The 27240-nt window shown below is 37.9% G+C and overlaps 4 protein-coding genes and 1 long non-coding RNA gene across 7 annotated transcripts; 2 read left to right on the top strand and 3 right to left on the bottom strand.

Moving 5' to 3' along the window:
- Nucleotides 1-193: 193 nt before the first annotated feature.
- LOC124327502 (importin-9-like) lies at nt 194-5475 on the bottom strand. Of its 2 annotated transcripts, none has more exons than XM_046786450.1 (17): nt 5324-5475; nt 5155-5257; nt 4226-5061; nt 3772-4163; nt 3640-3690; nt 3375-3582; nt 3157-3315; nt 2844-3094; nt 2523-2772; nt 2316-2463; nt 2086-2245; nt 1932-2010; nt 1725-1862; nt 1523-1659; nt 1007-1449; nt 647-926; nt 194-569 (listed from the first exon to the last, which is right to left on the bottom strand). In XM_046786450.1, exons 3-17 carry the CDS (start codon nt 4353-4355, stop codon nt 309-311), a joined length of 3087 nt encoding a protein of 1028 aa, XP_046642406.1. In that variant the 5' UTR covers nt 4356-5061; nt 5155-5257; nt 5324-5475; the 3' UTR covers nt 194-308. The 2 variants fall into 2 exon arrangements, with proteins under 2 accessions (XP_046642406.1, XP_046642407.1); XM_046786451.1 differs by having other exon boundaries at nt 194-566.
- An 82-nt stretch (nt 5476-5557) lies between these two features.
- Nucleotides 5558-8549, top strand: LOC124327523 (isocitrate dehydrogenase [NAD] subunit gamma, mitochondrial-like). Of its 2 annotated transcripts, none has more exons than XM_046786490.1 (12): nt 5558-5739; nt 5795-5833; nt 5900-5954; nt 6021-6185; nt 6249-6382; nt 6452-6508; nt 6568-6701; nt 6782-6895; nt 6955-7091; nt 7184-7351; nt 7407-7488; nt 8377-8549. In XM_046786490.1, the coding sequence occupies exons 1-12, from the start codon at nt 5674-5676 to the stop codon at nt 8399-8401; spliced, it is 1176 nt and encodes a 391-aa protein (XP_046642446.1). In that variant the 5' UTR covers nt 5558-5673; the 3' UTR covers nt 8402-8549. The 2 variants fall into 2 exon arrangements, with proteins under 2 accessions (XP_046642446.1, XP_046642447.1); XM_046786491.1 differs by lacking the exon at nt 8377-8549 and adding an exon at nt 7728-7912.
- LOC124327527 (lamina-associated polypeptide 2, isoforms beta/gamma-like) lies at nt 7825-9558 on the bottom strand. Its single transcript, XM_046786494.1, has 5 exons — nt 9171-9558; nt 8997-9111; nt 8589-8929; nt 8303-8512; nt 7825-8244 (listed from the first exon to the last, which is right to left on the bottom strand). Exons 1-5 carry the CDS (start codon nt 9348-9350, stop codon nt 8113-8115), a joined length of 978 nt encoding a protein of 325 aa, XP_046642450.1. The 5' UTR covers nt 9351-9558; the 3' UTR covers nt 7825-8112.
- A 214-nt stretch (nt 9559-9772) lies between these two features.
- LOC124327548 lies at nt 9773-12825 on the top strand. Its single transcript, XR_006916175.1, has 2 exons — nt 9773-12028; nt 12098-12825. It is a non-coding gene; the product is annotated as an uncharacterized LOC124327548 (long non-coding RNA).
- Nucleotides 12826-20106: 7281 nt separating this feature from the next.
- On the bottom strand, nt 20107-20814 carry LOC124326926 (secreted RxLR effector protein 161-like). Its single transcript, XM_046785642.1, has one exon. It carries the CDS (start codon nt 20812-20814, stop codon nt 20107-20109), a length of 708 nt encoding a protein of 235 aa, XP_046641598.1.
- Nucleotides 20815-27240: the final 6426 nt, after the last annotated feature.

Genomic DNA, 27240 nt, shown 5'->3' with positions numbered 1-27240 from the left:
AATATTGGCACAGACTATTCTGCTCTCGGAAACCGAATCTCTAAATGGTCAACACTCAAAGAATTATGTGCGTACTCAAAAAATTAATGGTAATGACAAGCAAAACGAAAATAGTTCAATGGAGGTCAAAAGCTTTTGGAGTATGTATCTGTTAATATACACGTAAAATATACGGAAAACCTGTTAATCCCAATTCATGTTCTCATGGTCGAATTGTATTTACAAGCTCAACGTGAAACCAAAACATCCATAATTATCTAACCATATGTATTGTAGTTAGTCATAATGTTTTAGGGTGAAAGATGAAGTCAGAGCTGATGAATGCCGATCATATTCAACACCTGTTTCTCTTGACTATTGAGATGCGGAAGGAATCCTGTTGGGAAGTAGTTCTGACTACTGAAAGAACGTAGAAATTCCGTAAGGTATTGTTGCAAGTTAATCACCGAATTCGGGTCGTGCTGGGCGTCTGGATCATCATCTTTCAAGTCATCTAGTTTATCTTCATCGTCCAGTAAATGGCTGGAGAGTAACACAGCGGCATTATCACGCATGCCGTCTACGCTCTGCTTCAAGAAAAGTTTATAAAGATAGAAGATTATTATCCGAAAAATGAAATAGAACAGCAATTTAATTTGTTGTTTACTTCGCCGTCCGTTTCAGTTTCATCATCTTCGTCGGCGAATGCCATCGCAGACTCCAGGCAATTTGAGAGCTCATAGATGATCAGCTTTAAAATTTTGACGAAGATTGAGATTTCTTTGACACGGTACTGAAGACCTCCACGTTGAGAACGAGTTCGGATACAACCAGAGGAATCACCACCGACCAGTTCGGTATCATCTTCAATTGTAATTGTAATCTCGGTGATGCGACTATCGTTTGTCGTTACGCCGTGATGCAACAATTTGGCCAATGCAATAGAACTAAAGAACGAAGCCGAAGTTTCAGTTGCGGAAATCACTTCAGAATGATATCAACCAATAAGAAAATGTGATTCAATTACCTAACTTTAGTTTCATAGGCTCCGGCAAAGACGTGTTGTCTCGAACACCATTGATGTAAAACAAAATGTAGAGCTGATTGTCCTTTGGGTCCGGGAACAGATGATAAAAAATCGAGAACAGCTTCCATTTGAGCATGAATTAGATGTGCATAAACCATGATTAGCGACTGCGCGGCAACGAGAGAAGAGGAGCCCTGAAGTTTACTCAGGACGCCTCTCAGAATCAAATCGACGCTATCGCCCAGGTGACTCCCCGCACGATTAAATAAAGTGCTGACGAGCCGGCCCACAAAAGCCGAACTAGATTCGTTAACCGTAGGATTGAGTAGATTAAGCACGACTTGAATAATAAAGTAAAGGCCAGTGTGTCCTTCAGAATCCCGGTAAGCAGCAACTTGATCAGGTGAAACGGACACAAAAGCTCGTAAACATTCACCTCCGTTCTGAATCAACATTAACAATCATTTTAGCATTATTCATAGTTACGCATTAAAATCTTAAAATGTGAATCCTAACCTGAACGATTGTTGGATCATCCGAAGTCAGAGCAGAGCGCACCGCACACGGAAAGGTTTGCATGAGAGCATCACTCAGTGGAGGTTTCGAGGCTCGAACAAGAGTTTCCACGACGTCCAATGCAACTCCATGTAATCCTTTTCAGACGTTTGCATAGGTTAGAAGTTGATTAAATCACAAAAAAATGAATCGTTCACTTTACCTGACGGCACTTTATCTGAAGGAGACTGAAGGATAGAGACTAAAGTGGGAACTAATCTATGCTGGAGTGGTCCTAGACAAGCTTCGTTTTGAGAGAGCTCCCGAAAAATATCTTGCGCAAGCTCAACAATTACTGGATCTGTTTCAGACAAGATTAAAAGATACATGTAATATGGATAACTTATCAGTTTAGAATTAGCTGAATTACCAGAATTGTGCTTCAGGAAAAGGGCGATGGTAAGTGGGCAAACTTTGGATTCACAAGTTGCAGTAAAGCTTTTGTCCACCTATATAAAGAGTTTGAATATTAAATCAAGGGAAAATGTTGAGTTTTGCAGATTAAATAATCGGACGATTCTTACAGCTAAAACCATAGCAAGGGTTTCCAAAACCAAGCTGAGAACTTCATGACTGAATAAAATTGCCAAATTCAGCAATGATTCGGTGATCATGGGCAACATCGGCGTCAGCATTATGGTATTCTGTGATGCTTTCAAGTGTTCACAAAATCCCCATACGGCCCTTAAAATGATAAAAAGTGTAACGAATTAAGACTATTTTCAACAAAAAAAGGGGACACAAATGAATTTACCGAACGGCAGTAATTCGAAGAATGACATTTTGGTGAGGTTGCAACGCTTCAACAGTCGCTTGTAAATACCGGTTCAGCAAGGCTGTGGGTAAGAAGCTTGCGAATCGACTAGCTGCCCATAGACAACGGCCCAGCAAAAAGGGTGACGCTGAAAAGGAAAGAGACGTTAATTCCGATTTTTTTTGTTTAAGCCAAAGTTGTTCTCACCTGCCATGCGATTGTGCTGATCTAAACTACTCTGAAGAATTACAACTATATCCAACGGCAATTGGTTTTCCTTCTGCTGAGACTCGAGTAAATCTTTGACAACGCCGAGTGAAAGTAAAGCCGCTTCAACCACTTTCCACCAAAAGCTACTATTGCCTTGAGTGTGCATGACTTCGGCTTCTTGCAAGTGACGTGTGACAGCCTCACACAAGCCAGAGCAAGCTTCATCCTCAAATTCTTGTCGTAGAGCCTGTTGAATGTAAAAAACGATAAATAACGATTGAATAAGTACACATATTTGAAGTTGATGAATGGTTTTACCAGAAGAAGATCTTGAGCAGCGAGCCGAACAGAATAGGAGAATGAATCTTCACTTTCATCTTCGACGAAGCGGTCTGGATTGCCAGTCCAAGTCGATACTTGCTCTTCCGTTATTTGCATGAAGAGGATAATATAGTAAATAATTTGACTTATTCCATCGCGAACGGCACTGCGGAACCGTGGAGTCTCAACAAGGGCGTGGACGAACTCAAAGATACTGGAGACCAAATTTTCGAAGCTGATAACCTCTCCTGATAGAATAATTGAAACACTTTACTAAAAACACAGAAAAAAAAATTAAATGTGTAATTACCGTCCGGGTCAACTTGCTCATCTGATTCTTCCGTTTCGTTAACGACGCAAGCGACGTAGACATGAGCAGAATGAGTCAGTGTATTCCAAACAGTCGGCAAAATTTGCAAAAGCCACTGCGACAACTGTTTAGGTACGTGCTTCACAAGGACAGTAAGCGCTGCATTTAACCAAGGGAATAAATAGACAACATAGATTAAAACTGTTTGAAATTATTACCTTTAACAATTGCTGTTTTAAGGCCAACATCACTTGCTGGGCCATCAGGCTCTTGGAGGTGTTTGACAAGAGCCTCAGTGAATGGTAGAAGGAATGGTCCAAGAAGTTCTTTTACTAGACCTTTGTTGTATTCACCAGCTGAACAGACTGATTCAGTTAGGTTAGTAAAGATTTGAATAGCTTGTGAGCGCATCCTCACATTGTATCTCTGTAACAATAAATTCTGTGAACATATACATTATAATGATTTATTCAAGGAACTTACACTACTATCTGAGAAAATCTTGTACACTTCAGGAAGGATCACTGGAACTACCTGATTCAAATGTAAAGAGAAAATAATAAATTCATGGAACAATGAAAATCTTGCTGCATGCTATTATTTAATATACCACACCTGTGGCATTTGTTTATCATCAACATTGTGAGTAACTTCAAGTAGCACACACATGGATCCTTGTAAACTTTCTTGACTGCCTTGAGTCAGGTACATCATCAGAGTAGTAAATAGATTTGGCCATTCTTCTGGCCAATCCCACTGGGCAATTGTTGAAATTGCATGAGCAGCTCCAGATCGAATTTTACTGTTGGAATCATTTAAAGCTCTAGGTAGAAGTTCTCTTATCAGAGATTTGGCTTCTGGTAGTGTTTCAGGTGGTCGAAATTTCTCCTCACAGAGCTTCCACCAATGACAGTCGATATACTGTTTTAAAAGAACTGTAGCCAACTGTCTAATTGGCAGCTGGTACTTAATATCCAAAATTATTTCAGTGAGATAAATTCCAAATCCTACGCGTAAATGATGGCATTAAACTAACTTAACGGGTGACAAATAGTTTTGATTGAAATACCTTCGGTAACCTCCAGAGCTTGAACTTGACTTTCTCCAGCTTTTCTGACATCCTGATTAGCTGACAATATACTGCGTAAAGTTTCAAGCGAAGCTTCTTTCAAGGAATTGCTAACTTCAGGAGCCGACATTTTATTATTGAATTATATGATCACAGATAGGACAGACACTTTTTCTCAAAAGAATTGACAACAGTTACATCAGAACTCAGAAGTGCAGACAACATTTACATTATCTGTCGGATGAAGAACACATGGTGTGGCGCCAAAAGTGATTCACAAGAAATCTATGCTGTGGGGAACATAATGGATTTGAAGCGCGAAATTTAAAAAAATTTCCCCTACCATTGCCACTGCCAGTTAAAGAGTCAGGACATTGACAGTCACATGACATCAATTCACGTAATGATTTACCATACAAAAATGCTAGATAATAGTTAGAAAATTCAAAATGCATTGTAATCTCATATAATCTGGTAAACACTTACAATTTTTCATAAAAGATAACTTTAAAATATGTTCTGTAAAAACAATTTATAGGCTTCATTTCTATTGTTACGATGAATCTTCAAGTTTTCTTTTTCACTTCATAAGTTGAGAGAATTTTCAAAATGTTCGACCAGATCTTCCTCGCTGCTATCGTCTTCACTACGACCTGCTGTGTGTTTTACATGTCCAACCAACTTAACATGTTGATCTTTTTTCCAATTGATCCACCAATCATTATCTTGCTCTAACTGCGTCAACCGTTGCTCGATTAGAGTCGCACGAGAAGACAAACTCAATACGGGAGGAGCAAGCTTGGGAGCAAGAGCCTTCCCTTTCACTGAAGGTTTTTCTTTAAACACATTCACAAATAAAAACATAGAATAATAAGTAAAAGAGAAAAAAAAAAAAAAAACACCGAAAAGGCCTTGATAAAGGCTTTTACCTGCTGGTTTGGTAATAACATTTTTCTGCAACATAGAAGAAGCCCGAATGGTGGAAGCCATCGAATACTTTACGAATTTCTAGTAATTCTTAGGTGTAAAAATCTAAAACAGACAGTGAAAATATTTAAAATAAAGCAAAAGAAAATGTGTAAAGCCTATAATATAAACCTGTTCCTGATCCTCCGTGTTCGTTCGTGATGAAGCAGATTCACAGACGTTTGATGAACTAGGCGTGACGTGCAAGTTGGTAACGTCAGTCTTTGTCAGCAATTAACCTTCATTACGTCTGTTTACACTTAGTGCATACATTGGTGTCATTAATCCGATTGTTTTCAATTATTCTTTTCCAAGTTTATCGAATTGACGATATCAAATGACGATTAAGCGATATGACAACGCCGATTCGCCAACGAGAAATCGAAGAAGAGCAGAATAAAAAATTCGGGAAATTGAAGAGAAAATCTTGGAATTAATTTGATACACTCCGTTTTCACTGCGTATTGAATATACGAATTAAAATGTCTACTTCCATCTTATTTCGAACACTTTCAGGACAAATAAAAAATTTGGGTCATCGGAACACTGTAAGGCGTTGTTGATTTCTGTTTTGGGATTCCTAATTGATTGTTTTTTCAACAGGGATGTGTCTGGACCCTAACCAGAAATGCGCATAATAAGGTAACTGATGTGTGTAAATATCTCAGAATTAATGATAACATTTGTGTGATGTTGTAATATCTTCAGAGCAATAGTCCTCTGGCTCAATATGGTGGAAGATTTACAGTAACAATGCTTCCAGGTAAACTTCATATTGTGCCATTTATTTCTTAGCTCTGTATTTATTTGTATTCCACTGAATTTTTAGGCGATGGAATTGGTCCAGAGATGATGAATTATGTCAAAGAAGTCTATCGATATGCTGGAGTCCCTGTAGATTTTGAAGAAATTCGCTTTGACCCAAATTCTGAATCAGAGATAGACTTTTTTGATGCCATTACTTCAATCAAACGAAATGGAGTTGCCATCAAAGGTAACTTAAATTGTATTACATTTGCAAAATTTGAAACTAATTCATATTGCAATATTTGCCCAGGAAATATTGAAACCAGAGAGAACAGACCAGGTCAAATCTCACGCAATGTGGAGTTAAGAAATGAACTAGATCTTTTCACATACATCATGCATTGCAAATCTTTTCCTGGGATTCAAACAAGGCACAAGGATATTGTAAAGCAAAATTATAATTTGTCCAATTTATTATAGCTAATGTATATTATTTATATTTTTATTGTATAGGATATTTTCCTTATCAGACAAAACACAGAAGGCGAGTATGCTATGTTAGAGCATGAGGTATTATAACAAAACACTTTCTTTTGTAGCATGTTGTGTTATTTTTTATTTTTATCCAGAATGCGCCTGGAGTTGTCGAAAGTTTGAAAATCGTCACGCGCGCCAACTCCGAAAGACTCGCCCGTTATGCCTTTGACCTTGCTATAAAGGAAGGAAGAAAGAAGGTCACAACTGTACACAAAGCCAATATTATGTAAATATTATATTATGCCAATATTATGTATTTAACCTATTCGACATCCTGTTCCAAATATTGACATTTCTTTTTATTAGGAAAGTCTCCGATGGTCTTTTCTTAGAAACGTGTACAGCAGTCGCTAAAGAATATCCAAATATAGAGCATAACAACATGATCATCGATAACTGTTGTATGCAGATGGTGGCCAAGTAATTAACTAATAATTATAACAGAAGCCTCAAAATTTACAAATTGAAAAATATTATAGACCTCAACAGTTTGATGTTATGATCATGACCAATCTTTATGGAAATATTCTTTCGAATCTCGCGTGCGGTCTCATTGGTGGCCCCGGCCTGTTGAGTGGAAGAAACATGGGTCCTAAGTATGCTGTATTTGAACCGGGTCAGTTTTTTAGATTCTTTAAGGGCCTCAGACAAGATTTCCCATCCAATCATTTGACATCCGCATCATGATCGTTAATGTTCCTTGAATAGGCACCAGGAATACTGGACAATCCATCGCTGGAAAGAATATTGCTAATCCGATTGCAATGTTGAACGCTTCTGTTGATCTTCTTGATCATCTTGGACTAGACCACCATGCCCAATTGATTGGAAGTGCCATAACTAAGACCATAAATGAAGACCACATATTTACCCCAGGTAATTGGTCATTTTGTTTTTCTCTGTCTTTAATTAATTTCACAATTTTTGTTAGATCTTCATGGCCAAGCAACAAGTATTGATGTAGTTCAAAACGTGATCCGTAACATCCAGTACGAAACAAAAGCAAAGAACTGGTAAGTCGTTTCTTGTACTAAGCTACTGCTCGCTTATATGGGACGTTGGAAAAAAATGCATTTACAAATCTTCTGATTTATCATCAGCAACATGATAATCAATGTGCACAGTGATTCAAAAGAAATTTAAAGAGATTATGTAGAATTAATAGAATATAGTAAAAGCTTATTCCTGCATATTAATTTTCTAGTCTTCCTGTTAACGTCATACGTTTAGCACGTCTGCTTTTTAATCACAGGGCTGCAATGTAGAACGAAAGTTCCTTGAAACTAGTCGCAGTTGGCGCCCATCAACATCGGTGAAATTTTTAGTCGACCTTCCATTAGTAATTCCTGTTGTGTTTTTGACATGTGTATTTGAGCTTCTGGCCGAAAAAGAAGCCAATACAAAAAAAATGAACATAATAAAGATCGAATATCCTTTTCCGACTTGCTTTGAGGGAGGGGGTTGATCAAGTTTTAACTTGAAATGAAAGTATAAAGTAAAAAGTTGGTTTGTGATGAACAACAGGGGGAAGTGAGTGGAGTATTCATATCATGCTTTTACAGATAGTATAAATGGGTTGAACTACAGCTCAAATAACGCGTTCGGCTTGAACTTGGGGCTTTGCATGTATGAAAAGTCTAGACATCCGGCATTGGGTTCGGCTTGGCATTATCTATTTTCTCTGCTACCTGTTCCGCTTTCTCCAGGTACTGAAATATAGCTCGTCTTACATTCTCCGGTAAATGCTTGAATTGATCAAAAATCGAGTACTAAAACAAAAATAATAACATAAATTAGTTATCCAGTTTAACCCTTGAATTGAATTACCGTGTATAAGAAGTAAGCGATTGCTGTAAAGAGGATCAACAACAAGACGTAATGGATAATTTTGGGTTGAACAGGGGAGGATCCCACATGGGACGATAACGGCTTAACTGCCTCAACGCCGTCAGTGGCATCTACTAGGCGCCGAGATTCGTAAGTGTATTGAGATGAGCCCGTAAAAGAACGAATACTCGGCCTTGGTGTTGGCGTACCCTTAAAGTAAAGAAATAAAAATTTAGTTGATTTTGTCTATCGTTTTGATTACAATTTACAAACGGAGTTAACCTACCTGTCGATCAACCAACGGCAAAGCATTCATAGACGAAGGGGGCCTTTCTGCGATGCGTTTACGGATCGCAGTTAGAGGTTCTGGGATAACTGGATCTGTTGCAAGGGGAAGAGGAGCAGGTGTACTGGGTTGTATATATGTTTCTGCTACAGTTTCAACATGATGCTCTTCTTCAACCTGCTCCTGTTGCTCTTCCTCTTCTGAGTCAGAATATTTTTCCTCTTGAGAAGCTCCGTTGCCATTAGTTTTCTCAACCTCATTCACATCCTCAGCAGGAGGAGTTCCTGTTCCATTTTGCAACAGTGCAGCTAATTTCCTTTGATACACTGATCTGGTTGTGTCTGGTAATTGCAAAGAGACCAATATTAATTTTGATTTAAGATTTCGAGGAATAGATGTTTTACTCACCAACAATGGGCCCCACGGGTATTCCAAATGACTGAAGTTGGTTGTAGAGATCATCATCAGAGATAGTGGTGATATCCAACCCATTGAAAACCAAACTGGTGTTTGGCACCTCAACCTGCAATTCAAAAATTGATTGAACCTGCTGTAAATAAAAACACTGAAATAATTAAGTACCTTCTCTTCGATAACGTCAGTTTCTTCGTCACTAGAAAAATCTCCTTTCAGCGCAACAATAGGGGCAACGTGTTGCTCATATAACTTGACAAACTCTTCCTTCCTGGCGCTTTGAATGGGCGGTTGGACCCCGTGGCTTATTAACTCGTTTTTCAATTGCTCCTTCGTTAAACTCGCCATGTTTTCTTCACAAGAGTATGCTTGAACGATTCAGGTTTACAAATCTGTTACACTGTACCAAGATTTGGCTAAACTCGTGAATGTTCAAACTATTAAGTTTACAACACACGAAATGTGTCTCAAGTTCAAACAACTGGAACTGGGAACACTCGTTGGTTACAGACGCCAGTCTGAAGCCCCCGGCCGGCGCTGTCAGTTGGCGGCATTTCTTCCAAACAAATTCTATTTCATTCATTTGTTTTCATTAACGAAGACGTATCTATGAAAAGCATTTGATTATCATGATTAAATATTTTAATTTTCTGTCTAATTTATTAATTTTAATTAGAGTAATTTATGAGTAGCCCGATATTTCAAATTTTCTCTGGCAAATTTGCATTTGATCGGAATCGCGTAACGCCGCTGCATTTGTGCTTGCCGCCTAGTATAGATATCAGGTCAAGGTAAAATTGCCATGTGATTATTATAATTTTGCCATCGAGCAGAATATGCTACTGTTTTCGAACTTGTTTCCTAATAAGATTATAAAACAGATATCCAGATTAGGTTATATAATAGTTAAAGCTGAAAGCGTAATATATTTGAAAGTGATCCAAAAAGCACCATAAAAGAAATCTCCGGTTCGGCCCTAAGCTATTTTAGGTCTCGATGAAAAGAATGTATTTCGGTATGTTAGCTGAGACTGATGAGCTAAATTGATCCGAGGGCTGTGTATAGGTCTCCAAAGGAACTACTGTTTTTTTAAACTAGTAAGAGACCAGCAGGAGTGAGACCAGAATACAAAAGGGAACTAGTATAACTAGAGGGCACAAGAAAGAAAGAAAAAGCCTTAGGCTCTGAGTGAGACCGTGAAGGGACATAAGACCTATAAATATATAATGAAACCGTAGTACTAGCCAAGCTATGTAAAGCGGGTATTCTTACATCATTCTTCCGGAGTTTAAAATATTTTCATTCGTTTAATTTCGAAATGCGGGTAACCGTTATAACCGCTAGCCTGCTGGGAATATTCATGAATGGGTGGTATTTTCCATTAAATAAAAACATTTTTTAAGGATGTTATATTAGAGTCAATTTAAGCATTGCCAATTTCGCGCCAATCCGCTAAAAAAATTGGAATTCAGGCCTGGCCAATCAACTGTTTATTTTTATTTTCTAAGTAGATTACTAGGCAACTAGCCAAAACAAATTTTTTTCGAAACGTGTTTGTATTTCAGTCGATTTCAGTTATGTTTGAACGGATAAAAAAGCGATAAGAGTTATAACGACTGAAAACTAATACTTTGATAAGAGAGGAATGCATCCCCATCTTTTGATGGGAAATGGAAACAAAATTTAAATTTCCGTTTATTTTCTTTCTTAACGAATGGAAAAATACCCCCAGAGATTTTTATTGCGCCAAAGCTAACGACTTCCTCGCAGCGTTTTCAGTAAACGCCCATCATCTACCTTTTAGCACGCAGATATGCAAATAACCGACACGAGTTATATCAGCTGAAATATTATTATTAAAGAGATGATATCAACCAATTATTTACAAATCAATGGGTTAGATACAAAGGTCATATTCTCATCTCGCGCAATTACAAAATTTAAAAATAATATGCGAAAAAGGATTTTTGCGCGGTAAATCAAGTTTGACGATTTTGCCGCTTGGAGGCGCGAGGAGACTACATTGAAGGCGGTCGTTCAAAGTATCTTCGGGAGAAGTAGGTGTGTCGGCCAGAAGACAGAATCACAAGAGCACGAGTATATAAAGAGAAATATAATTTCAAATCGAACTGGAACGGAAAGTTTACTAGTCCATTAGCTTTTAATTGAATCAACCTTCCCATATAACAGTACTTATCCGGATTGGATTCCGTTTCGTGGTGGGGCAGCGTTACTTGTATCGAGCACGAGCACAATAGACGAGCTATGGCTAGTAGCCTTGTCACTTTTGCGGTTATTAAATGACGTGCCACTTGATGTGGTTTCCTGTGTAAGTTAACTATAACTGGACTGTTACTACGACAACGACAACATGGTTTTTAATTGATGTCGCCGCAGGGAGCAAGTAATAGCGGAGAAAGGTAGGCATACAAATTCTGTTCCAGTTTCCAGTGCGGTATCAATGGCAACCATTGTTTTCGACTCGTTCCTAAAATTCCTGTATTATAGAGCTGCTATACTGCACTAATTTCAGTGGCGCAGTTGGTCAGGCGAGGCAGCGAAATTTTTTACAGCTATCTTGCCATCAGTGAATTCCTTCCTTTTTTTGGAAGAAATGTCACCTCATGCAACCTGCTTCATCCACCAATTTTCATTACTTAAATCGAAGAGGAAATTTGCATTTCAGAAACTATAAAGAACCCCATAAGATTAAACCATTCGTACGGTTGGAATCAAAGTTAATTAAAAAAAAAAGCCTAATTTTGAACCTAGTTATACAAATTGAGTTCCAGCAAGAATGGAACACGGATCACAATATTTGTCCCAAGAGGTGTGTGCGAAACAGCCGCTTCGGGTTTGCTGCTCTCAACGGAACCCATTTAAGTGAAAGTTGTCTAACAGGGGAACGAGGAATAAGTGTCGCAATCTATAACCTGTCGTCGTTCGACTGATGCAATAACATTTCACCACATAGACGTCAGTGGTGAAGTTGAATTTTTATATGCTCGACCATTTTCTTCAATAAGGTATATAAATCGTCGCTATTTATTTCTGTTTTTCCACCCTGATCAAATTGTATTCGTCTAATTGAATAGGAATAAAAGGTTGGTTATGAAAACACAATTGAGAAATGTGGAATTCAGGATCGACTTCGGCACCCCTGGCCAAGGGGAAAAAGTTCCTTCAAAAATTGCTGTACTCGCAACACGTTGACAAAGAAAAGGACATGGCCAGCGAAATACCCGAGCAATCCCTTCACGAATATTTAATAGCTGACCGAAAAGAATTTTCTAACCCGGACTTCAGAGAGTACCTAAGGAATCTGATAAAAAATCTCTTAATTTTAAAATCATCGCTCAAAGATATTATCATCCACGCCACAGTCTTCTCCAATCCTCTTCCAATCCCTCTGAAATCGGGTGTCACCATTATTCACGCTTTCGTCGTGTTCAAAACGGAGAGCCAAATGAATTCCAAAGTGACGTGGTGGTCATCTCTAGAAAAGAATGGGAAGTACATTGTTCTGCAGCAATCACTGGAAAAGGATGACGTCACCCAGAAATTATACAACGCTGAAAAGAAGGATCACGTCAAAAGACTTGAGCCGGTGAAAACCCAGAAAAGTGCGAGAGGCAATTAAAAAAATTTAAAATGTTTTCTGCATCCATTTGGGATACTAGTCACTAGTCAGATAAGCAGTCCGTATCATCGTCTGATTTCCAATTGCCAAAATTTCGCATCTTTCGTCTTCGAAAAATCAACTTTTCATGAGAAAAAAGTGGTCGACGCCGATCAGTGCTGCGGTCGGCCGAATTGGATTTAGTAGGAATAAGAAAACCAGCAGGCCTGAAATTGATTTCTCGATTTTAGTGGACAACAGAGGCGTCTTTTACAAAGCTGGAGGGGAGAAGGGAAGACTTTGAAGTATTTGCAAATTACTTGACAAGAGAATCCTTAAATAGTGTCGATTCCCAAGGCTATACACGTTACTCGAATGGGCAACGGGCAACCGTTTTCTCCAAAGAGGAGCCGAAATTACAGTGGACGAAGGAATGTTTCGCCGGAATGTGTTTTTCATAGCGCCGAAATACCTGAATCTAGGCAAAGAATCTAATAAACATCCCTCATTGGCATTTGATGGCATTGATATATATCAAAGGATCGAACAGTGTACGGGCGACACGGTATTGCAATTGGCTTTGACCATGGGAAAATGGGAAACTGCAAAGAAAATTCTCAGTCAGCTATGACGTCAACATAATCAATTCTTCGGGAGATACACACCTTTCTCTCGCTATCAGAAACAAGTGAGAATTTGCCTTAATCAAAAAGATTCTAGCTCGAACAAATTCGGAAAACGTCGACCATCGCAACTACGATTATACGGAAACACGGCTCTTCACTTTGCAATTCTGAGCGAGTCCAAAATTGTGGTCGAGGAACTGCTCAAACGAAAGGACGTGGACGTCAACGTAAAAAATAACGATAACCATGATACGACACTACATTTCACTGCTAAGTGGACGGATTTCCCAACTGATTTGTTCAGAATAGTTCTAGAAAAATCAACCGATGTTAACAAGACGGGAGCTTTCCTCTACAAATCGCAATTCCGTACGAGTAATAAAATTTCGAGGATCTCCAAAATAACGACAACGAAATTAGTACACTACATTTCGCTTCTTTGTTGGAGGATATTATGCCAATTTATTTGTTAAGTGTCACTATAGAAAAATAAGCCCATGTCTATTCAAGAAGAGTTATTAATCCCGAAGCACGAATCGAAGCTAATAAACTAACCTATAGGACTATAGCCATGGTAAAGGAGTTAATAGAACGCGTACATGAGAGAGCGCAAATGGAAAAAAAAACTGCGGAAAACTGGAATCGCGTCAAAATCGGCAGTTCTGGCCGGGTTTGTAACTAGAGGGCCTATAGTTTAACATGGGGTCTTATGGGACTATACTCTTTGATATCCTACATTTATGTGTTTAAAAAAAAATTCAATTTGTAACATTTTTTGAATGTGTAGAATAAATTTTTATGGAAAGTCCATGTAATTAGTTTTAAGAAAAAAATGCCGAAGTATTTTTTTTTTTTAAAGAAAGTGGCGAAATCGCCGCACCCAAGAAAAAAGGAGGGTGAACTGGGGCACCGGAATTAGCGCCCCAGAATCAGGCACTACGCGCCAAAAAACAAGAAAGTCCACCCTCCTATTTTCTTGGCGATGGCGATTTCGCCACTTTCTTTATTTTTTAAAAAATACTTCGGCATTTTTTTTCTTGAATCAAATTATAATCCTTGTTTTCATATTCAATTTCATTACTATAAATGAAACTTAAAAAATGTGATGTTATGACCACACATAGAGCTAATTCAGCTCTTGTTTTTAAGAATTTTTCCACCCTATAATATTAGGTAGTTACAGAATTACAGGCCTCCAAAGTAAGCCCATTCCCTACTAAGCCTCTCGACCGTATGGATATTTACGCAACGCGATAAAACAACATATCGCATTGTTGAAAAATTAAAAAAAAATCACATAAAACCCCACCCTAATATTAACCTTAGGAAAAAAATCTCATTGAATTCCACCGAGAATTCTATTAATGGGAGTTTTTTCAACACTGAGTACACCACTCAATGAGACCAAAATTGGGGGTTTTGGGGGTTTACAATTTTTGGAAAAGGGTGACGAAGGCATCGCAGCCAGTCCTCGTATAAACCATTTTGTGCAGAATTTTACGAAAAACACAATGGTGAAATTCGCAATGTTCTAGCTAGCATAGTTTGTAAGTTATTGAATGAAAACTAAGGGACCCCCCTAAAATTCTAGCGTTTTTACTGATTTTAAGCAAAGTTCATGTAATTAATTTTAAGATCAGTTTTCGCGAAAACCTGACATTAAACAAAAATTTAATTTTTAGTAAATAAATTGTTATTTGAAAAGTAAAAATTACCTCTACTTTATACTACACTACACCATCACTACACTATATCAGGAGTCAGAAAAAAAAAACGATTTCACTACATTATGCTACACTACACTACGCCATATACTACATACACTATATCATAGGGGACAAACAAATTTTTAGAAAAACCGGGTTTCACTACACTACGCCATAGATTACACTATATGGGAGACCAGGCAAGTGTAATCGGGATTTACCATACTACACCACACTACACTACGCCATTCACTACACTACACGGTGGCTGGTGTTGGAGCATCCCCTAAACCGGTAGTTACTCATACGCTCACTAGATGGCGCCACGGTATTTCAAAGTCAGCCAGGGGTAGTGAGCCAAAGGGCGCGTCCTAGGGCAAAATCTTTCATTCTAAAATTCAATTATATATTTAAGTCAATTTTTCCTAAAAGATTAATATTTTTTAATTAGATATTTAAATTACAAAAAACAATCCCCGGTCATGCATGATTAACTTTAACATATCGGTACACTCTTGTATGCCGTTCGACGAATTCCAACTCGAACCAGCACAACTTATTCGATTCACCCGAAACGCTAACCATTACACCCAAGGAATGTACTATAAAAGGTATTAAAAAATATTTTGTTTCACTCAAATCGCGCACAGTGTTAGAATTCCTCACATGCTATGAAGCGTAGTCAAATAATTTTTCTTTCACTAAAATTTAGTACAGAATTAGGATTCCTCCACAGAAATGTCTCCATTTCCCTCTAGTTCCCTCTAGCTTTCTCGCTTATTGACTTTTGCAAATGACACGAGAAAACCTGAATTTCTATTGAATACTCAATGTTTTAACATAAATAGAATTACAATAAAATATAATTGAAGATTGAAATAATAAAAAAATTGAGATGTTCCAAGATTTGAAATGCTAACATAGATGTGATTGGAATGTTTGAAGTTACCGAACAATTATTTATTTAAGTCTTTTTTTCTTAAAAGAATAATATTTTTAAATTAGATCTTTCAATTACAAAAAACAATCCCCGATCATGGATGATTAACTTTAACATATCGGTACACTCTTGTATGCCGTTCGACGAATTCCAACTCCAACCAGCACAACTTAATCGATTCACCCGAAACGCTAACCATTACACCCAAGGAATGTACTATAAAAGGTATTAAAAATTATTTTGTTTCACTCAAATCGCGCACAGTGTTAGAATTCCTCACATGCTATGAAGCGTATTCAAATAATTTTTCTTTCAGTATAATTTAGTACAGAATTAGTATTCCTCCACAGAAATGTCTCCATTTCCCTCTAGTTCCCTCTAGCTTTCTCGCTTATTGATTTTGCAAATGACACGAGAAAACCTGAATTTCATATTAAATACTAAATATTTTAACATAAATGGAATTACAATAAAATATAATTGAAGATTGAAATAATAAAAAGTTTTAGATGTTCCAAGATTTGAACTGCTAACATAGATGTGATTGGAACATTTGAAGTTACCAAACAAGTTTTTATTTAAGTCATTTTTTCTAAAAAGAATAATATTTTTAAATTAGATCTTTGAATTACAAAAAACAATCCCCGGTCATGCATGATTAACTTTAACATATCGGTACACTCTTATATGCCGTTCGACGAATTCCAACTCGAACCAGCACAACTTATTCGATTCACCCGAAACGCTAACCATTAAACCCAAGGAATGTACAATAAAAGGTATTAACAAATATTTTGTTTCACTCAAATCGCGCACAATGTTAGAATTCCTCACATGCTATGAAGCGTAATCAAATAATTTTTCTTTCAGTAAAATTTACTACATAATTAGTATTCCTCCAGAGAAATGTCTCTTTTCCCTCTAGCTTTCTCGCTTATTAACTTTTGAAAATGACACGAGAAAACCTGAATTTCAAATTGAATACTTAATATTTTAACATAAATAGAATTACAATAAAATATAATTGAAGATTGAAATAATAAAAAGTTTGAGATGTTCCAAGATTTGAACTGCTGACATAGATGTGATTGGAACGTTTGAAGTTACCGAACAATTATTTATTTAAGTCATTTTTTCTTAAAAGAATAATATATTTTAATTAAATCTTGGAATTACAAAAAACAATACCCGTTCATGCATGATTAACTTTAACATATTGGTACACTCTTGTATGCCGTTCGGCGAATTCCAACTCGAAGCAGCACAACTTATTAGATTCAACCGAAACGCTAACCATTAAACCCAAGGAATGTACACTCACTTCCTAAAATAACTGGGCCAGGGAAAGCGCAAAACAACGCACCTAAGTTTCTTGTTCTTGTTCTTCTCCTCCTCCTGCTCCTGCTACATCGGCCAATAAGAAATCTGGATTCACTATATATGAAGGCCTGTATAAATGCAATGGGTCTATTGTGAAGGCCGATATATAAGACCTTCTGCTGGCTTCCACCAGGAGCGCAGCGGACCGTACGAAAAAATGGCTTCAAGCCAGGGAGGGAAACCAGCTAAATTATCCTTTCATTAAATCAGTCATATCTCAACCAATAAAATCCGGAAAGGAAATTCCTTTTGGATTTCGGTGGTTGAGTATTCAATAAACCTTTTTAAAAAATTAGTTTTTTTCCCTAGCTCCCCCGCTTTTCCGAAAATGGATGTCAAAGCCCCCCCACTTTCTGACAAAATTCAAAAAACCCAAACTTTAGAGCTAAATAACTCCTAAACGGGTGGGAATTTTGTCATTCTGCAAACGCAGGTAAATCCGGCGTGCGAAGACAAACATGCCTATGTTTTTTTTTTATATTTTTAAGGCCTTTTCCGGATTTAGATCTGGAAAGCCGCTCCGGGATTTCGGTCTACTTGAATCGTGGATCGCTTGTTAAATTTTATATATTTATTGTTTCGCTTATTCCAAATGTTTCTTTCTTACAGGATGTGTTAATTGATGTCCAATACACCATTTAATGAATTCATAGTAGAAATCATGAAGGAAAGGTTTTAGAAAAAAGGTTTCATAGAAACTCTTCCAGGGACTAATAAACACAACTTCAATGAGTTTGAATTTGCTATATTAAATGTTTCACTAAAACGAAACGTTTCTTTCTTACAGGATGTGTAAATAGATGTCCAATACACCATTTCGAGTCCATTGAATCAATGATTTCACAATATAAATCACGAAGGAATAGTTTAAGAAAAAAAGGGTTCATAGAAAATCTCCCAGGAACTGTGAAACACCTCTTCAATGAGTTTGAATTTGCTATATTGAATTTTTAACTAAAAAAAACGTTTCTTTCTTACAGGATGTGTTAATCCAATACACAATTTTAAAGTCCATTGAATCAATGAATTTATAATACAAGTCCTGAAGGAATGGTTTAGAAAAAGGGTTCAAAGAACCTCTTCCAGGAAACGTGAAACACCAATTCAATGAGTTTGAATTTTTTATATTGAATGTTTCACTAATACAAAAAGGTTACTTTCTTACATAATGTGTTAATCGATGTCCAATACACCATTTAAAGGCCATTGAATCAATGAATTCATAATAAATATCACGAAGGAATTGTTTTAGAAAAAACGTTTCATAGAACCTCTTCCAGGAATTCAGAAATACAACTTCATTGAGATTGAATTTGCTATACAGAATGTTCCACTAATACAAAACTTTTCTTTCTTACAGGATGTGTTAATCGATATCCAATACACCATTTCAAGTGCATTGAATCAATGAATTCATAATACAAATCATGAAGGAATGGTTTTAGAAAAAAGGCTTGATAGAACCTCTTCCATGAAATGTGAAACACCAATTTAATGAGTTTGAATTTGCCATATTTAATTTTTCACTACAAAACGTCTCGTTTTTACAAGATTTGCTAATCCATATGCAATACATCATTTTAAGTCCAGTAAATCAATAAATCTATTAAACAAATAATAAAGGAATAGTTTTAGAAAATAGGTTTCACAGAAACTCTTTCAGGAACTGTTAAACACGACTTCAATGAGTTTAAATTAGCCATATTAAATGTCTTACTAATACAAAACATTAATTTCTTACAGGATATGTTATCCGATGTCTAATACACCATTTCAAGGCCATTGAATCAATGAATTCATAATACAAAAGACGAAGGAATAGTTTGACTTTGATGCACAGGGATTTCGATAGCCTAGAGAAATTGGCAAATCATCTCAAGGAATTGATGATCAATGATGAGCTTTATCTGAGTTATTTCCGCTGGAAGCAACGATACACTGTTGAGCTCGGGCATTTAGATGGCTCTAGTGTTATTTATGTCGCTTACTGAACGACAGGAATCATGTGTAAAAGAAAAGTTATGCCGACATTGCTGCGTGGTGGTCTGGCCAATTGACTAACCAAATTTTTGGCCCACCAACATCTCTTGTTTATGAAAAAGTGCGTAGTTTTTTTTCCGCGGTTATAATGCTGAAGAATGAGTACGTTATAAAAAATTAAACTCGTTGAACAGATAATAAATCATCAACATTTTTACATATTATTTACTATGCGTCTTTCTATTGAATGAAAAAAATATCTGATTTGACATTATTGATAAAATGCTAATACAAAGAGGCGATTGGCGTGAAGTTGGCAGCTATTTTTACTTCCTGGTTGAAAGTTTTGCGAAATTTGTAAGTTACTATACTGAAGGAAGGAACGGTGAAATGTGAGTAAAATTACTTTGCCGCTATAGGAGTGATGAGAATTGTAAACTAAAATTTCCCAGGGTATTATAGTCGCATGTCCAACATACAGCATAATTCTTAACGTAGGAAATAACCCCTGCATTTGTCCAATTTTTCAACACATAATATAGAATTAAACGTAAATGTAAAACTAATTTTTGGTGAAAATGTGTCAGTTTGGCGCGTCATCGAAGTCGCTTACTTCATCACGTTTCGTCACGGATTAACCGTTAAGATTGGATAGTTATATTTTAGGCCCTAAATAAATGCACTTAAACGAGTATCCATTACCATTTCAATTGGAATTTCAAAAACGCCAAATATCTGTGTATACAGTACCTACCAACGAAAATGGCACAGTGTACCAATTTTCGTCGCTTTTAACACGGCGTCTTATGGCGCTACGTGTCAATTGTTTTTATTTAATATAAAACAGCTGATGTCACTTTATACAGGTAGCCACTGTCGGGGTAGCAAGTGTCGCCCCCATAAAAGGCCAGTGGAAAAGGTAGCCAGTGTCCGATTTCCAAATAGGTTTTACCCGTTGATGGTTTTCTGGATTTTCTATAATGCTGATCGCACATTGGCTGTCACAGTAGATTGGAATTTGGCCGACATCGATTTTAAGTTCGCCCAAAATTGTCTTCAGCCAGATGGCTTCTCTGGATCCCTCTGAGGCAGCATACATCTGAGAATCAGTTGTCGATAATGCCGTAGCACGTTGTCTCTTGCTTCCCCATGAGATTGGCTCACCAAAAAGCTGGAATAAGATCCCGGTGGTTGATTTCCGAGCAATGAGGTCCATAGCAAAGTTTGCGTCGGTAAAACCTTGTAGGGATGACTGCTCTCTGTTCACCATCTCGCCTCCGTAACGGATGCCGTAATTGCCGGTCCCAGCAAGATAGGAAAAAATTAGTTTTACCGGTTCCCAATGTCCTGGTCCAGGGTTGGAGACATAAGCTGCGACTTGGTTAACGGCCAGCGCTATATCAGGTCGGCTCATAGCCATCATATACATTGCAGATACAAGGGCTTCTCTTACTTGGGTTGCAGCCATTTTGTTGCAGTTGTCTTCTGATTTCGGTGCCATCACTGGAGATGGTCTCTTGGTTTTGTTGGCGGGAATTGGCGAGGGGTGGCAATCTACCATGTTGTATCGTCTAAGCATATTTGCAATAAAATCACTTTGATTATTATACAGGAAGCGGTTCGGCCTATCGCGGGTGATGTCGAGGCCCATGAATCGGCTTGCCGGCAGATCTCTAACTAGAAATTGGGTGCGGAGATACTGTAAGATGGCGTCGATAGCACTGGTTCTGTTGCTGCACAGGAGGCCATAATCTACATAGATGATAAGATTTGTGTATTCTTCATCCAATCCGAAACGGTAGTAGACACGGGGTCGGATTTGCAGCGAATGAAGCCATATTTCGTGATGAAGTCATCGAATTTTTCAAACCAACATCTTGAAGACTGCGTTAACCCATAAAGGCACTTGAGTAATTTGCAGACTTCATCTTCTCTACCCGGATGTGCATACCCCTCTTGCTGTAGCATGTAGATCTCTTCTTTGAGGTCCCCGTAGAGAAATGCGGTCTTGATATCCAGCTGAACCATTTCAAGGTCTTTGGCTGCTGCAATGGACAGGACGAGAAGAATTGAGTACTGTTCCACGACCGGAGAATATGTTGCAAAGTAGTCGATCCCGTAAAGTTGTGCGTAGCCACAAGCAACAAATTGGGATTTGGACCTCGCTGCTGCTCCCTTGTGGGCTGGTTTGAAATCAAGGACCCATTTTCCCTTTATGGCCTTCCGGTTCTTCGGAAGTGGAACGATCTCCCACTTCTTGTTGTCCATGATAGAGTCATATTCGTCTTGGATCGCAGCTTTCGACTTCTCAGATTCTGAGCAAGCCAAGGCATCATTACAATTATTAGGGACGTATGTTTCCAGAAATAAGGAGCTAATTGGTTGGATTGATTCTCTGTTGATGTCGTAGTCCAGTGTAAGTTCTTTGAATGCCTCTTCAGTGACTGTGTCAACAGTTTCGCCATCGACCACATCAGACATCCCTTTGAAACTTTTTACCTTGATGTATTTAGGGTTGAGTATACGAGCCGATCGTCGAAGTCCTACTTCTGAATCAGTTTGGATCTGTTGTAGTTGGTTTGTTGGTAGTTCAATCTGCTGTGCTGGCTTATCAGTCTCCATGCGTTCTCTTCCTGTCGTTTCATCTTCATTCCCTTCGGTGGTTGGTGTACGTTGTTCATCTACCTCGATTGTTGTGTTAGCTCCGCCATGGAGGATGTAATTGGTTTGGGCATCAGGAATAGGAAGTTCTTCAGCTGCATGTGGATTCACTTGGCCGTCCCCTTTAGTCATGATTTCGTCTGCATTCTCTGTCGTTCTAATTAACATTCTCTGTCGCGCGAACCAGTTCAATTGTCTGGTCAATGAAAGGATCAATCTGAATTTGAGAGTCTATAAGTAAGTCAAATGCATTCGGATAAGGAATTTCTCCCCCGTATCTTCTCGTTTCGTCAATGATGACGTCCAGACTAACTACTACCTTTCGCTGTGTTGGGATATATACACGGTAGGCCTTGGAAGACTCGCAGAAGCCCACCAGAACTCCTTCAATGCATTTCGGTTGGAATTTGGTTCGTTTTACGTCCGGAACGTGAACGAAGGTTCTTGATCCAAAGATTTGAAGGTGTGATAAATTCGGTTTTATTCCATTCCATTTTTCAAACGGGGATGAAGTTGACTTGTTTGACGGGATCTTTTTTAAAATGTAGGTCGCGTATGCAATGGCCTCTGCCCAGAGGCTAGGTGGTAACTTGCTTTTGCTCGCATACATCATTGATCTTGCCATCTCCACTACAGTCCTATTCTCCCGTTCAGCCACTCCGTTCTGTTGTGGTGTGTATGGGGCGCTCTTTTCATGGATGATTCCTAGTTCAGTCAATCTGTTACTTTGCCTCGCAATTCCCGTGACCATCCAGGAACCGAGTTCAATAGGCTGGTAATCCATTAGTAGTGACAGTTGGTCTGTCATATGGAAAACGCCCCTGAGTCTGCAAACCAGTCAAAGACACTTCTGGCTACGTACTATGCAGAGAAGGGGTAGCCAGAGTCTTTCTTAGTGAAATGTTCTGTTGCGAGTTTGCGGGAAGAAATCAATTGCCTACAGTAAACCGTGTGGTGGGAATCTATTTGGCAATAAATGCAGTTGTAGATTTTCTGAGAGGTTTCTAGATTAGCGCCTTCTTGTTTTGGGGCATGTTGATTAACTCCACCACCTCTAGGCCCTTCAAAATTGCCACAACCACCACGTCCTCTAAAGCCGCCATGTCCTCGGCCTCTTTGGCCTCCTCTATCTTTTGCATAATGGGCGTTATCAACCCTGGATTCTATTAGTTAAGAAGGGAGTTTATTTAGTATGAGTTGATACTTGACTTCGTTTTGAGAGAAAATTAAAATCTTACCAGCGACAGTGGCTTGGAATGCGACTGAGTTGGTAGGTGGTACTGGGGTCTGTACTGCATAGGATGCTACGACTCCCTCTTCAGCTATCAGTCGTTGAGCTAAATTATCGATGGTTTTCTCGCCTCTAGGACCATTGGTCCATGCTGAACGGACATGTCGGTAACTCTCAGGTAGTGTTTGCAACATCCTATTGATGATGTATTTTTCTTGCAGGGAACTGCCCATCTCTCTTAGTTTGTTAGCATCGTTCATGATACAGTTGATGTGATATCTAATATCCTTTCCTGCATTTGATTTCGATAGAGCGAAAGTTGTTTGAATTATATCGATGAAGGTGTATGAATAGAATAGACCTGGATTGTGTTGATAGTTGAAGATTCTAGTGATTACTTGTTGTTGTTAGTTGTGATTAGTTTTAATTGTCATTAGCTTTTGCATAATTGTCAGGGTTGTTAATACCGATAACGGAATCGATACTGATCGATCAATACGATATCGATCGATCGCTGCTAGCGATACATAGGTTCGTTTACACCGAACACTGTAAAGACAGACAAAGTAAAGCTATGGTAATATCGCTATCGACGCTACTATCGGTATCAATTTCAGAACGGGTCGTAAAAAACTTTGGTTGTATCGGGTTATATGCCGTGATAAAGATTTTTTTCAGCGGTGGTTTGATCTAACTGCTTTAAGATCACATCCATTTCTTAATAGTTTATATGTAACTAATAATTTTTTATATTTCTATGATACTATAGTAATAAATGTTGCTATAACTTAATCTAAACATAAAGTGCGACGAGGGGTGCCACACCGAAGTCGCACCACTCATAATATTGACAGATTATTAGTCAATTAGTTATAAAGAATCAATAAATTGAAGAGAATAAATGGAAACAGAATTTTCCAAACGTCATAGTATGTATTAATCTACTATTGAACCTGGATTTTTTGTCTCTTTAACGTTTCAAAGATGCCCGAAGGACATTACGAAGAAATCTTGATGAAATTTTGTAAAATTTCATCGTTTATCAAACCAAACAAAAATTTATCTTTCAATAATGCAATGTACTGCAATATAAAATGAACTATTAGTGAGTATAGTAGGTCTTGGAATGGATAGGAGTAAGATTTGACTCTAGTAAAGTATAGTTTACTGTAGTAGTCGACTACTATAATCAACTACAGTTAATCGAAACGATAGATTACTACTGTTAACCATAATCAACTATAGTCATCGTCAACTATAGTAAACATTTGTACCCATAACCGTTGATGACCCTTCACTATGGTATATCATATGTAGCTATAATTAACTATAATAGTTTTTTAGTAGAGCCTAGTCAATTTTCTTAGCTTTAATTGTTTATTTTGAATAAATGTACAGCTTAAAATATAAATCGTTAGATTTCCAGTTTATTTACCTAGAAATACATGTTCCCCAAAAGAGATTTGATTGATGCGTTTTCAACGTCAATGAATAAATAAGCTTGAAATGATTCCTTCATTTCCCTCACTGCAACCAACACTGAATCAAGTTGCTATTCATATTAATCATGGCGTTCCAGGTGCCAACCGTGCCCCACAAAACTGTTTACCTTTGATATCCATGCAAACGTTCCACAGAAATCATGCAAACTACACGAACTGAGATTTCAAACACAGCATAAATCAAAGGCTGCATTAGCTTAAGTAGATAACACAACTGTGAATCTTTCCACCGCTTACGGTGGAGAAATATTGATAAAACATTTCAATCATTCCCACAGTTTTCTTTTCGACAACGGCATCCTTGACAACAAAGGGTTGTTATAGTTACTAAGCTTACGAAACATATACAGCATTGCGAACCGCACGAATCCGTTTGGAATTAGACAAACTACACAGCACAAACTGAGATTCAAAGCCATATTTAAATATAATAGAACATTAGCTCTCGGAGATACGCAACTTTGTCGTCGGTTGCTATGACAAACATTTACAAATACATAACAGAGCTCAACGAATTGTTTGGATTCATGCAACGATCTAGACACGTTTACCATTATAAATACAGCTTGTTTAACATTTCCATTGCATTGTAAACTGTGCAGCTTATCCGACTTAAAATGCCAATGCTAAGTTTGTACAAGAGCAAAAACCAGATGGTTAATACACGCCAAAAATTTTTGATTTCAGTTCCAGTTATTGTGACTTTTTTATTAATTACGAGCGTCGATTTTGCCACACAATCTGCTTTGAACGGGTTACAATTTAATTATATCGCCTTTCACGTAAGTATCTCCCACATTCTATTCAACATAACATAAAATGATTTCATTGAAAAATTATACTTTGCGAATGCTCTAATGCCTATTACATAAACGAAACTATAATTTATTAATTACATTCCTTTTTATCACAGAACCCACCTTTTGATATACTCACTCGGGGGACAAATGGCACCTTTACTTATACTGGGTCATCAATTAATATAGTGGATTGGTTGGCAAAAAGATTCAATTTTACGTATGATAATAAACTTAGCTAATCTGTAAAAAATATTAACAAATGTTACTGCAAAATGTCTCGATAAATAATTTAGCTTACGCTCTTTCAACTGTTGTGTTTTATCAATCCAAGCGCCAGTTGCTGAAACTAATCCGCTGTTGCCAAAACCCACTCCCTCTTCCGTCAAAACTCTTGGTCGTCTGCTAGACTACTCTTGCCTCTTTCTCTTCTCTTTTGGAATCAACGTGTCGGGTACTCTCTAGAAGGTTAAGACAAATTATATGTTTTCTATGTTCTGTTCTCTACTTGCCGTGATATTGATCCTAAGTTAATATACGATCTATGCATTGATTTGTGTTCGTGTCACTAATATGGTATATCTGAATCACAAATCACTACAGGTTATGGGCCCAGAACACAAACTGCTGTGCATATTCAACAATTAGTATGGCCGAACACGCTGGGAACGAAATTGGATCCATGAGGGCTGTCGCACATGTGCCCAAATTTGACGGAACCAACCATAGAGAATGGAACTACCAACTGCACCTCAGTTTCCAAGGAATGGAAATCGATCAAGTTGTTACAGGAACAGAAGTACTTCCTGAAGAGGTAACGCAGACACTGTCCAGCTAAATTAAACTCACTATCTCTTTCTCAGTCACCGACTACATTTATCTGTTGAAAGTTGAACCTTTCTTTGTGGTGCAATGCCCAGACACATTACGCAGTGGAATTTTTTTTTTGTTGGGTGTCGCATACCATGATTTTTCCACACTGTTCAAAGTCTTCACTCCTTTGTATTGTTACAGTGCCCACGCACAACACAAATGTGAATCTCTTATATTACGTTCATTAAAAAAGGCCTTGAGAACAAATCCTGATCATGGGACACTAAAACTTGACAAGCCACATCCCAGTCAATTTACACGTGCATATTCAAGAGAGTACAATCCTTTTTATTGATAACAGCCCTAACGCTTCACACTGCACATGCAGTTGATTTACGCTCACTGCACAGTCTCATGACAATTATTCGCAGATTATTAATTAATATATTTTATTTCCTCTCACAGGAATTTGATGATGAAGGAGAAATCACAAACGAAGCAGAAATAAAACAATGGACGCGTAAAGATGTACTGGCTAGAAATTGCATAATGGCAACCACATCAAAGGAGATGAAAGAGAATCTGTACACGTGCACAAGTTCAGCACAGATGTGGACTAGACTACACCAGCAGTACCACCTACAAACTGAAGAGCACTTACACGTGCTATGGCAAAACTACTATGATTATTCATATACCGATGGTAACACATACTCAGTCAGCCTTAAAGTCCCATTTATTGACCTCGATCTTTTGTCACTTCGATTAGGAGATGATATGAGGACCTACATTCAAAAGCTGTCGATCACCGCCGACAAACTGAGAGAGAGGGATCAACCTCTATCTGAAATTCAGATCGTGTCCAAAGCCTTGACCTCTCTCCCGGAAACTTTCCGCATCGTGAGATCCGTATGGGCAAGCGTTCCAGCGCAAGACCGTACTATTGACCACCTCCTCCAACGACTGTTAACTGAAGAAAACGT

The sequence above is a fragment of the Daphnia pulicaria genome, chromosome 2 (genome assembly GCF_021234035.1).
Source record: "Daphnia pulicaria isolate SC F1-1A chromosome 2, SC_F0-13Bv2, whole genome shotgun sequence".
NCBI lineage: Eukaryota > Metazoa > Arthropoda > Branchiopoda > Diplostraca > Daphniidae > Daphnia > Daphnia pulicaria.
The sequence above is the reverse complement of the archived record's forward strand: the minus strand, read 5'-3'. Positions and strand labels throughout refer to the sequence as shown.